This window comes from Phocoena sinus, chromosome 3, assembly GCF_008692025.1.
Source record: "Phocoena sinus isolate mPhoSin1 chromosome 3, mPhoSin1.pri, whole genome shotgun sequence".
Taxonomy (NCBI): Eukaryota; Metazoa; Chordata; class Mammalia; order Artiodactyla; family Phocoenidae; genus Phocoena; species Phocoena sinus.
Genome location: NC_045765.1, coordinates 15,621,074 through 15,633,384, shown reverse-complemented (window position 1 = coordinate 15,633,384; position 12,311 = coordinate 15,621,074). Strand labels below are relative to the sequence as shown.

Here is a 12,311-nt window from a genome sequence, read left to right as displayed (position 1 = left end):
CCTGGACGGCAGTTTCTGCATCCTAGTAGAAACAGTTGTGGCCCTTCTGCACAAAAGACCATCTTGTTAGCTCACACATTTTCTGGCCTTACCTTTCCCTCCCCTTAATTTGCCTCCCTCGTCCCAACAGGGCACATGGACTCCACAGGCAGTACTGGGCCAAGACTCCAGGAGACTGGATTAGGTCTCACCTCCGAGGTCATTTGTGCCATACTTCCTTCAGGCCATGGCCGCTTTGAAGGACCAGCTCTACCTAGTTAGGGTTCTTAGTTGTATAATTTACAAAGTGATGGGGAAAAGAAGGCAAGTGAGTGAAAGAAGGAAAGGTTTTCCTTAGACCTGAGTATTTTATGCTGAGTTTGATGAAGAGTAGATAGTTGTGGGTAAATATGACAGGTAAGGAAGATGAGGTAAGTGTAGTGAACGGCAGGAAACTTAGCAAGCCCTGTTTGTTCAGATTCTTGTCAGAGTCCCTTTGTCTTTGGAGATAAGGATGCTCCTTTCCTCTGGGTATTGGGAGGATCTCAAGTGAGGATTTATGGCCTATGGGAGAAGGGTGAGGTGGGGGGAAGTCAGAGTGACCTTCCTCCTTCTGCCATTTTCTCAAACTCCTCAGCTTAAGATATTCAATATGCCAAGGTGCCATGTTCAGCTGTAGTGTGTCCTGAACCCCATCACAAGCTAACAGAAAGTTTTGTGTCCTAGATGGGGTCATTAAAAGAAGCATTGGCGGTAAAGGTCTGTGTGAAGCAGTAGGAGGGTGGAGCCCACACTGAGCCAAGCTCTTTCCCAGGGATGACTTCTGCCCAGGTGCTCGGTGCCTGCTGCAGACCAGGGGGCCCTGGGCCACAGAAGGTATCCCTCAGACGGGGCCCCCCGGGAAACCTGTTCCATACCCCTGATACAACATATCCATGTGTGCCTCCGACCCCACACAGCATTCTCACAGAGGACTAAGGCACAAAACGTGCTTCCATGGCCCAGGTCCAAAGTGCCTGCTGTGGCCAGTGGTGATAGGCACCTTTGCTACTTAAGGGCCAGGGCCATTGCCAGCTAGTGCACCAACCTTGACTCTCAGACTTCAGTTGCACAGAGGCAAGAAAGGATAAGGGCAGAAGAAAGAGGAAACGATATATCATAGCTCTTCTCCTGGCTACATGAGTAGCTCTGAAAAGAGCCTTTGGTGTTGCCTCAGGACGGCCTAGATACTGGGCAAGACACCATCCCGCTCAATGGGCTCGTGGCCTAGCAGCTTGTTGAGCTCCTGGCCGCTGCGGATGGCCAACAGCAGGCGGCGCGCACCTCCCTGCTTTGACAACCAGACTTCTCTGAGTCAAGCGCCGGCCGGTAGGTTTTATACTCGGGGAGTACGCTGCCGCATGCTGCGACCACCAATAGGATAAAGGCGCTCTGCAGTTTCGTAGTCCCACTGGCTCCTCCGCTACCAGCCCTGTGGCTTGTCCAATCAGACGAGAGCTGAAAAGTCACTTCATTTGCATGCGGGCCGGGAGCCAGGGCGCAGAACGCAGTTGTGCGCTGGTGTACGCGCTTCGTTGCCGACTGTGCGGTCTACGGGGGCCCATGGGCTGCCCGGTTGCCTCTGCCGGCTGGAAGGCAGGGGAATGGGGATTTTGGCTAGGCCGCACTCCTCAGATCCCTATTCACGCTCCGGTTTCCTCCGATGCTGGTGGCCCCTACGGGACAGGGGGAGCGCGAGACGCCCCGCCGGGCTGCGGCCGAGAGTGGCCTTCCAGGAGCCGCAGAAACACCGAACCCACGACAGGCTGGTCTTGCCCAAGAATGTCGCCTTACTGGTGGGCGCCAGACCCCGGGAGGTGGTGGAGCGCGTGGATGGCCAGATCTCCGCAGAGGCACGGTCAGCCCTGAGCTCAGCCTAGCCCCGGGTCAAGGTGCCGGGGAAGCCCCCGCATACCTGCTAGCTCTCCAGAGGCGGAGGAGTGGTGTCCAGCAGCCTAAGCGTGAGGATGAAATCTCTACAATTAACGAAGAAAGGAGTCTGTGGCAAAAGCAACCAGGAGAGGTTGCTCGTGCGGAGGAAGAGACACCATTCTGGGTCACTGAACGAAATCAGTGGTTGATACAAGATGTGGGATTGAGAAGTTTTACAAAAGGAGAGTCTTCTACTGACAAATAGCAGACGTGAGGAGTCTTTGTATCTATGACCAATGTGTTCGGTTTTCTGTTGACTTCTTTTCAAATCTGCCTACTCTTGTTTTTCACAAAACAACCCGAGCAACCTCTTGTGGCTGCCTTTTCCGCAGACTCCTTTATTCCTTAATTGTTACCGTGGCCTGTGAAAGTTTAATTCTGACTGATTGACTTACTCGATCATTTGTTGTATTGATGACAATGTTTAATGCACATTTTTTCATTTCTAAATAGTTTTACAAATACTTGAAGACTTGTTTGTCTAGTAGAAGTGGCACATCCTTCTTCAGGAACGAAGGTTTAATTAACTCCTAGAGTCCAAAAGGTTATCTTTAAAAAAAAAAAAGATTTAAAGATTTTTGTCTCATTTAAATTATCCATCTCCAAATTGGCTAAGATTCAATTAGGAAATGAAGCAGCTCAACTTTGTACCACCTGACTTGAAGAGGAGTCGGGGTGCCTCTGCGGCACCCCCAGAGTGCTTCCCTCTGTCCAGCATGATACCTGTGGGAACCTCACTTTCTAAGTTCGGCTGTTACCTAGTTTGTGGCATTTCATCCCCTCGCAGGCACCAGCCTTCCCTTGAGAAAACACTAGGTGTGCACTGAGGCCATTTTTGAACACGGTGAAAACAGTTGACTCCACTCCTCCCACACCCGAGGGAGAATGAAGCACAGAGGTCCAGGGCAGAGGGCTTCGAAGCTGCCATCACTGGAGCTCGATAAACAAGTAAAAAGAAATGAAGACACTCCAAGGTGGGAGGGCACAGCCTCCGGAAGTCTCAAAATGAGAATCTGGAGGAAGGTCCCCTGAAGTTTGAATGAGGTGGATGGCCAGACACCCACTGAGTCTGTAAGATCGAACCAATGTGCTTGCACATTAAAATAAGAAAAGTATTCTTTGTTCATATATAGGGGCCTCCAACTTTTTCCAGCATGCATACCACCTTAACGTTCCCAAACGTCTAAGGCTCCTTTCACACACACCAGACACCCAGATTTGAAAGGGAGCTAGTTACAGAACTAGCTAGCTACTACAGAAACGCCAAAGTGACCTGAAGTACCCTGAAATCTAACTTCCTTCCCTAACGTCAAGTCCTGAGTTAGGGTGGTCTCAGGATGACCAAAGAATCTCCCCTTCCCATTTTCCACCCCACGGTGCTGCGTGTCACCTTGGTTCTTTACCTTTTGTTTGTTGCTATTCCCCACTCCAATAGGATTCCCCACTCCAGTAGGAAACTACCCTAATGGGTTCCATTTATAAGTTTGAAGCATTCTTCCATGAAGTGTTCTATGTGCACACATTTAGGTAAACAGTGCTGTTTTATACTTCACTTTGTTTGCAGCATGGTGCCACAGCTCTGTGCCCTAAGCTCCACTATGTCTCTATGTGCCAAGCTCCTCTATCTCTGGGCTTCAGCATACTCTATAGCCTTCATCCCCCATTTGACCTTCCACCTCCCCCGTTGAGGGGCACTGGTGCTCATCTTCCCCACCCCCAAGACAATGGTGCTGAGGATGCCTGAGGGTGCATCCCCCTGTGGGCCTGGAGAGCACTAAGGAACACCTGTGAGTGGGTCACTGGGTCCAGGGTCACCATGCCCTAAATCTGATAACACCTGGCAGCAGTGCTGCAGAACCCAGCAGCAGTGCACAGGACAAATGGTGGCAGCTCTCCCATCTCCAACAGCCCAACAGTGTGAGTCATTACTTTTATGGACATGTGATTGCTCCAAAAACTAAGGAGTTTGAGCATCTCCTCCTGGGTTTCTGAGCACTCTGGTTCCTCTTACGCACTTGCTTGTCCACACCTCTGCCGTGTTATTTTACTCGTCACTTTTGGCCCTTCACAATTTGCAGGAGCTCCTTGCAGTTTCGGTACGAAGCACATTGGTCTGGGCACTGCAGACATCTTCTACTGCTCCGCCTATCTGTGTTGACTCTGGCCATGGGACACTTGGTTGAGTAGAGGAGGCATTTTTATAAGCCCAACCATCTCACCTGAGAAAACCATTCCCAACACCAGATAGTCCTCAGCCTGTCAGCTGGTGGCAGAAAAGTAATGGCAGCATTCTCATCAAACCGCTGTGGGTGTAGTTCTTGTGTTCCTTGACCCGCACCCCCCCCCCCGTCCCCCATGGCAGGGCAGCGCTAGGGGGACATCCTACCAACAACGGCAAGAGAATGGGCATCAATCCATAGGTCTGCACAGAGCTCAGCCTCAGGACTGGCCATAGCCATGAGGTCTGTCCCACCCTTTCCAGCAGGTCATACCCTGGGAAAATGCTACATCTGCATCAAGGACATTATCAGCAGACCAGCTTCCCTGGAGTTCTCTGCACCTCTTGGACATGAAAACCAGGTTTGGGCACCCCTGTGCCCATGTCATGTTGGCAGAAACAGTTCTACTGCACTGCTCCCCATGCTGATATCCCCCATATCCACCTTTCTGCTACCTCAGTAACAGGGACCTGGGTCACCTCGAGCTTCTTGATGCTGCAGACAAGATTCAGTAGCCGTCCTGTGCACATTACCCCATGGAACCATGCTGGCATCCCTTTGGCACGCCAACCCAGGGCTGGAAATGCCATGTCATATGGTAGCACACAATGTACTGTCTAGTCAACTACTGGAAGTGACCTCTGAGCCCTCCCTGATAGAAGGATCTGTGTGCCTGGGGCCATGGGATACATTGGCGTCTGGAAGAGGAACATTATTCCACAGAGCACAAGGGCCTACAATAGAGAGGCCACTGTGACCAGTCAGCAGGGAGCAGAGGGTGGGAGCTGACTTCAGTGAGGAAATGGCAGGGATCAGTTGTACAGCCCAGCAGGCAACACAGAACTTTCACCACTAGACATTCAGAGGAGCTGCTAAGTGAGAAGCCAAATCTTACTGGAATCAAAGGCCATCCATGCTGGAGACATTCCTGGCCTGCTGGACACAGGCCAGCAGCTCCTTCCTGTGTCCCCACTGCATCTCAAACTGGAGCCAGGGAGGGGGCCAGGGGCACCCCTAGTGTTACCCCTGATCTGAGGAGTCAGGATTATTTATTAGCGTTACTTGGCCAAGGTCCTACAGCTTGCCAAGAGGATGACCCCTTAACTCTCCCATACACAACCAGGCAGCTTTTCCCACCCCTCTGCTCGTCATTCTTATGTAGAGTATGTGAGAGAAAGGGAGAGACAGCTCACGCGCTGAGAATTCTACCCACATACTTTCAGAAAGCAAGCAACTCCATACTGGTATCAGAACCTCCCATCTCTCCCCAGCACTGGGCACCCAGGGGGGTACCACCTTTCTGGCCTGCACCCCAGCCCTACCTAGCACATCAGTCTCCAGGCAGCCAACTGAGAGCAGAACGGACAGGCCTCCCAGCAGCTCTCTGCAGAGGAGGAAAGCGGGTAGCTGGATCTCCAGCTGTGGGAAACTGGGGCAGCTCCCCAATTTCACTCAGCAGAAGCAGGAGGTGGACGGCTCATCAGGGAGAAGTCCAACCCACAGACCCCTGACATGGGGCAGTGCAGACACAGCACCTCCTCAGAGACCAGCCAGGGCATGGAGAGAAGACAGATGGGAGGAGGGACGCCAAGCAAACTGGTTGAAGCGAGCCCTCTTTAGTGGGCTCTGTAAGCGCCGGCTACCAGCCAGGCAGGCCGCCCCCAAGCTCACAGAAACACAAGAGGCCAGCAGCACCAAAGGCCAGTGACTCCCATCTTGAGAGGCTTCGTCCAGAAACGGGCCATCGATCATAAAGCTGCACTTTTGGGAATGACTCACAGCCCCAACCACCATCCTTAACGCCTGTCTGTGTCAATTCTTGGACCCCTTGACCTTGTCACTTTGCGCTGCTGCAGCTTTGTCTTTTGGAGGAACCTGACACAATGACACTACTACTAAGAGGTTTTGCTAAATTCGTCCAGCAGAGGAAATATGAAGAGAAGCCAGAGGCACAGGGAAATGAAACACCAAGGTGAGGCCTGGGGATGGCCTGAGCCTGGGACTGCTCCTCCTGCCCCAGGAAAAGTCCTGGGTCAGTGAGGGACAGGCAGGCGGACAGGGCAGACAGAGGGTGATGCTACGCAGGCTCCGGGGAAAACCACTGGCATCCAAGGGATGGAAGATGGAGAAGAGAAATGAGAGCCGGCTGAGTAGACACCCTCAGAGGCAGAGCAGGGACAGAGCCTGGAGGATATGGCCAGCAAGGGTCTGCACTGCCCCTGACACACAGACTCCATGAGGACCTCAAGGTTCTCATGTTTCTGTGGATAGACCTCAAGCTGTAGGTGTAGGTTTGTGCAACATACGCTGTTGGAGGACCGCGAGCAGAGGTGACAGGTCTGATCTGCCCGCCCTCCCCACCCAGGCACCCTGAACACTCCTTTCCCTTGACACTCACCCCAAATTTAACCTTAACTGCTATGCCCAATGCATGGGTGGGGGTCTGTGGGCCTGGGTGTGCATGTCTGGTGGAGCAGCCCCGTTACAGGCTGCATTTAAATGGGGCAGGTGTCAGGTCTGGACAGCCCAGGCCTCCTGGAGATGACAACCACAGCTCATGGAGACCCCGGCAAATCTGACAAGACTTGGGGCAGCGAAAAGAACTTTATGGAGTTGGGATACACTTAGGTTAACTTACCCCCAATACAGATCTCTACAGAGAAATGTTTATAGCCTAGAAACATGAACACCTAGAGGAAAAGGGAACACAAACACTCTTCTGAAGAGCATTGTCTTCAGCGACTCAAGGTGGGCACTGAGAGTTCGCAGCCCACATCTACACCTAGGAGAAGACACTCAGGGTTGGGGTGTCTTGAAGGATGACAGGGGGGTCCAGAAGGAGGCGGATGGAGGAGCTGCTTCAGGCCAGGGATGGAACGAGCTTCCTCTGCCCGGTGCCTGGGCAAGCAGCACATCACTGCATGGGAAGAGAGAGAAGGAGTGAGGGAGCCTCTATCCAGGAAGCCAGGTGACTGGAGAACCCAGCCCCAGCAGACCCACACGTCTCCTCACCCACAGTCACCACCCACTTGGAGCTGATTAACCAGTATTGCCAGAAGTGTAATGACACCTCTCAGCTCAGAGGAGGGAAGACAGAGGCTGCTGGCTCCTGGCTCAGACTCAGGGTTGCCAAGAGCCCAGAATCTCCAGATTTAGGCAAAGCCTCAGGGCACGGTGTAAAGGACATTCAGGATGAGGGCATGGCAACCACCATCCTCGCCAGGATCCCTGCCTCTCCTGACCTCAGAGCCATCTCCTACGTGTAGAGCCCCAGGACAGGGCAGGGGCCCAGTGCTTCAATATTGGGATGCAAGTCCCCCCTCTCTGCAAATGTTTCTTCCCACATGGAAGATGGAGAGTCTCCTGGATTACTCATTCCTGAAATTCAGCCCCAAATGGAAACCAGGCAGCGGTCTAAAGGCTTCTCTCTTGGTAAGCTACCACCTTGCTAATTCTTGAATCTGTGCCCCCTCTGCACTCCCCTGGCCACCAGGACAGGGTGCCCACCTGGAGCAGCATACTGAGGCCCAGGTTGCGGTGCCTCCTCTCCAGCTCCGACACAGCCTGCAGCAGGGACCTGAACCTCTCCGCTGGGTCCTCATCCTCGTCGTCCAGGGACCCTTCCTCTTTCTCTGCTTCCTGCAGGAAGCGCCCCTCCTCCTCAGCAAAGAAGGCCCGAAGCTTCTTGTAGTCAGTCAGGGCCTTCTTCCTCCGGTCCATCACATGTCCCTACAGGATAGGTGGGTGGCAGGGAGGGATACCCGTGTCCTCGGGCTACCCCGAGACACCCCACCACCACCACCACCCCACCACCGACCACCTCAAGGGAGAAGAGTCCCCTGACCGCCCTGCCAAATAAGGTCAGGGTACACAGCCACGCTTCCTTGTTCACATGGACTCCAACCCCACCCCACTTGCCTTCCACACAGCAGCGGCAGACTCAGCCTGGCCATGCAGGTCCCGAGCATCGTTCAGATCTTTCCTCATGATCTCCACAGATCCCTTGTTCTCCTGGAAAGAGATGCTGGTTATGGGGTGTGTGGCCACTTCTGAAGGTCTGGGGCCCACCTAAGCCCAGTCCAGAGGGACAATGCACCACCAGAATCCCCTGACGGTCCAGAGGCCTCAGTTCATGGTCTTGGCCCACCAGACACCTCAAAACCCTGCAGGCACCAGAGAGGGGGGTCTTAGTGACCCACTATGCTCTCTCCAGTCTGAGAGAAATATTTGTGCTAAGAATCCAACAGGGTTAACTGTACACAAGACCATCCATTGGGGTCCCTAGTGTTACTGTCCCCAGCGTAGGGATGGAGGGTGGTCTCTTTGGGGTGAGGATGGCCACACCCAGGGCCTGCCCAGCTCCATGCACTGACTGGATAGGTGGGGTCCTTCACCAGGAGGAAAGACCAACACCAGTCCCCTGGCCACATGCTCTAGCCCCAAGCAAGCCCCTGGATGCTACACTCCACTGTTCACCCAGCAGACCCCAGGACCCAACCCCTGACACATGTACCCTCAAACGTGCTACTCTCTCCCCTCTGGTGGGCAGGGACCACACTGTTTCCACTCCAGGGGCCTGGCTGTCTTTATTCTCTAAGAAATAAAGTTGAGCCCACCACACACACAGCGGGTCCCTGGGATCCCCAGACCCCAGCTGTGACCAGACTCTCCGATGGCGGGTTCCGACCCAGAATCAAGTGCCACATGTAACGGATGAAAGCACAGTAGAAAAGGTTCCAGAACAAAGTAGGTTAAGGGACTCGGGAGAAGACGGAATAGGAAGGGGGCGCACAAGACTCCAGAGGGGCCGATAGCCTCAGGCCCCGTCCCCTATGAGGGGACTTTGCTCGTGGGGGCAGGGCTACCATAGCGTGACGTCACGCCAGGGGCAGGGCAGTAACACAAAAGGGGCAAGGCATGGGGGCGGGGCCCACAGCAGGACCGTCTGCCCCTGCGGGGTGGGGCAGGTCAGTACAACACTGAGAAAGCGGCAGGGGCATCCTGGGGGGAAGCGGGGGACGATGTGGAGAAAGGGCACTGTCCAGGGATGGGGGAAGGGGGACTGGATCCCTTCCGAAGGTAGGGGAGTGGAGAGGAAGCAACTTCTGGGGGTAGGGAATGAGGGAACAAGGCACCGTCCAGGGATGGGAGAAAGGGTTCTGCGCACCGTACAGAGGAAGGAAGCAAAAGGGACAGGGCAACAACTGGGGTATTGGGGGGGGGGGTCAGAGCACCATCCAAAAGATGGAGATTGGGGACCAGGGCGCCATCCGGATAATACGGAGGGGGAACAGGGCGCAGTGTGGGGATGGGAAGGGGGACAGGGCACCCTCCGGGGAAGGGCAGCGCATGGGACGCCGCCCGCGCGCACCTTGCCGCGCAGCGCCTTCCTCCAGCGGGGCTCCCACTCGGGCGGCTCGGGCCCCGCGGCCATGCGGCAAGCGGCGCACAGCGGGCCCCCGTCGGCTCGGCACAGCAGCTGCAGCGCCGCCTCAGAGGCCGGGCCGTCGCGCGCGGGCGCCGCGGCAGCCTCCTCGAGCGCCAGCAGGCGGCGGCTGAGCGGCGGGCGGCCGGGCTCCACAGCGCGCTGCCAGCAGTCGTCGGCGCACTCGGGACACGGGAAGGGCCCGTCCTCCTCCGCCCAGAATCGCACCACACACGACCGGCAGAAGCGATGGCCGCAGTCGGCGCGCACCGGCTCGCGAGGCGCGCGCTGGCACAGGGCGCAGGCGGCCTCGGCTGGGCCCGCGGGAAGCGCCAGGGCAGCGGCGGCGGGGCCCTCGAGGAGGGCGCAGACAGGGACGCGGACCGGGGAGCACAGGTGGCTGGGCTGGCGAGGCCGGAGACACGGGGGAAAGCCGGGGACCGGGAAGCAGGAAAAGCGCGGCCGGAGAGCCGGGGACGGGGATGTGCGGACGGGGATGGAGAGCAGGGACGAAGGACAAGAATGGCGACTGGGATAGCTGGGCGCCCGGCGCAGGGTCCTGGCAGGCGTGTGCTCCACGCAGGGTCCTGGCAGCGGTGTGCTCCACGCAAGGTCCCGGCAGCGGTGTACTCTACGCAAGGTCCCGGCAGCGGTGTACTCCACGCAAGGTCCCGGCAGCGGTGTACTCCAGACTCCCGGGTCCTGACAGGCCGGTACACTCCGCCTGGGTCCTGGCAGCGATGTACACTCCCCCCCCCCCCACCCCCCACACACACACCCCACACCGCCCAGCTAACAGTGACGCGCTTCAGTCTCCCGCCCGCGGGCCGACCCACGTCCTTGCACGCTGAAATCTTACAGGGATTGTCACCTCTCCCATAAGTGACTCGTGTGCGAAAGGGAAACAGTTTTATTTGAAAAGTCCATTTTAAACGTCTTTTTTGTAAGCTGCTAGGACCTGAGCTGCAAGCACCTCCTCCGGGCGCAACGCCCACGCGGGGTGGGGACTGGGCTGGAATACGGCCTGCGTGGGACGCCTCCTGGGCACTCTCCCACGTGAAGTCGTTCTGTAGGCACCGAACCGCGTGTGCCTTCCCCGCGTGCGTAGGTCCGGCGTGGACTCTCAGAGGAACACGTCTTGTGAGGGCCATCCCACGTGGGTGGCCAGCGTCCTACCTGGAGCCCAGGCTTTAGGTCCCCAGTTCGCCCCTGAGCTTCAGGCACGGGGAATCCAGCGGCGAGGAAACTCATTGATTTAGAGTGAAGACTTGTGATAAGACCCAGGGCTACCAGTCTCCAGGACCATCCAGGAAATTCGTTAGCATTTCTTTAAAGACAAACAAAAAAGGTTTAGGGAAGGAGCGGTCTGGTGGTTTGTTTTTGGTTTTTTGTTGTTTTAACCAAGTACGTGGTTTTAAAAAAATGCAATTTTTAATTTTTTAAAAGTGAATCTGGGGCTTCCCTGGTGGCGCGGTGGTTGAGAGTCCTCCTGCCGATGCAGAGGACATGGGTTCGTGCCCCGCCGCGAAGATCCCACAAGCCGCGGAGCGGCTAGGCCCGTGAGCCATGGCCGCTGAGCCTGCGCGTCCGGAGCCTGTGCTCCGCAATGGGAGAGGCCACAGCAGTGAGAGGCCCACGTATCGCAAAACAAACAAACAAACAAAAAAACACATACATCTTAAATTAATGAATTTAGTGCTTTTTTTTTTTAATGTATGGGAAGATACAATAGTCTGGGCTTATTGGAATCATTCCTTTGATAGGGACCTTGACTATCTAGGGCCAATACTCTGTTTTTCTCCTTTCTGAATCCCCTCAGGGTGCACAGTTGGGGTGGCTGTGGTGCCACAACATCCTTTGTTTACTAATAAGGCAAGCTGGTTGTCTTTATCCACACAGCCTCTCCTTATCTCTGAAGGGACTGGTCCAAAGAGGTAGTGGAGGAGCCATTATATATTAGAATTGTTTTGGCTGGGAAATACTTGTAGTCAAGCATACATTTTGATAAAAGATTACTGCTAATCACAAGGAACAGATATCTCAAGTTACTGATTTTAGTGCTTTTCTGTCCATGGGAAGATGCAAGAATATGGGGTCATTGAAATTATTCCTTAGATATGCATTTTAACTGTCTGGGGGCCTGGTAAATCCAAAGTGCAGAATGTTTCATCATTTTTTCCCCCATCTTGAATTCCCCTCAGGGCACACTGTCAGTGGGCAACTGTAGTGGGTTGCAACTTACCTCTTTCTATAACAGGGTGATGAGTGACACTCTTTATTCTCTTTGTTTACACTGGCATAGACTTGAAAATGCACTAAATGAGCGGTTGGAAGTGTGACTGGAAAACTGAGGTTAGTTCTGTGGAGCAATGGTTAGAAGGAGGAAAGCACTTCAGGCCGAGCCTAGCTGATTTGTTGGGTAGACTAGGAACACAGTGGAGAGAAAAGTGGGGAAAAAGAAGAAAAAGAAAATCAATGAGCAAGGGCCATGATAATTCAGTGAGTGTGAAAAATAATCAGGCACAACCATTAAAGGCAAATAACCAAACTAGGAAAATGTCAGCCACAAATATACAAAGAGTTCATAAAATTTGGAACAGAAAAGTACAACGGAAAAATACCCCCTGCCCCATGGAATTTGTCAGCTACAGAGAAAATGCAAATGCTGAATAGACATGAGAAAAAATATACACTCTAACCAGTTACCAAGAAATAGA

The 12,311-nt window shown here is 54.4% G+C and overlaps 1 protein-coding gene across 1 annotated transcript; it reads right to left on the bottom strand.

Annotated features, from left to right (window-relative positions):
- Positions 1–6,754: 6,754 nt before the first annotated feature.
- Positions 6,755–10,745, bottom strand: RNF187 (ring finger protein 187). Its single transcript, XM_032626483.1, has 5 exons — positions 10,568–10,745; positions 9,541–10,325; positions 8,088–8,180; positions 7,677–7,898; positions 6,755–7,086 (listed from the first exon to the last, which is right to left on the bottom strand). Exons 1-5 carry the CDS (start codon positions 10,743–10,745, stop codon positions 7,084–7,086), a joined length of 1,281 nt encoding a protein of 426 aa, XP_032482374.1. The 3' UTR covers positions 6,755–7,083.
- Positions 10,746–12,311: the final 1,566 nt, after the last annotated feature.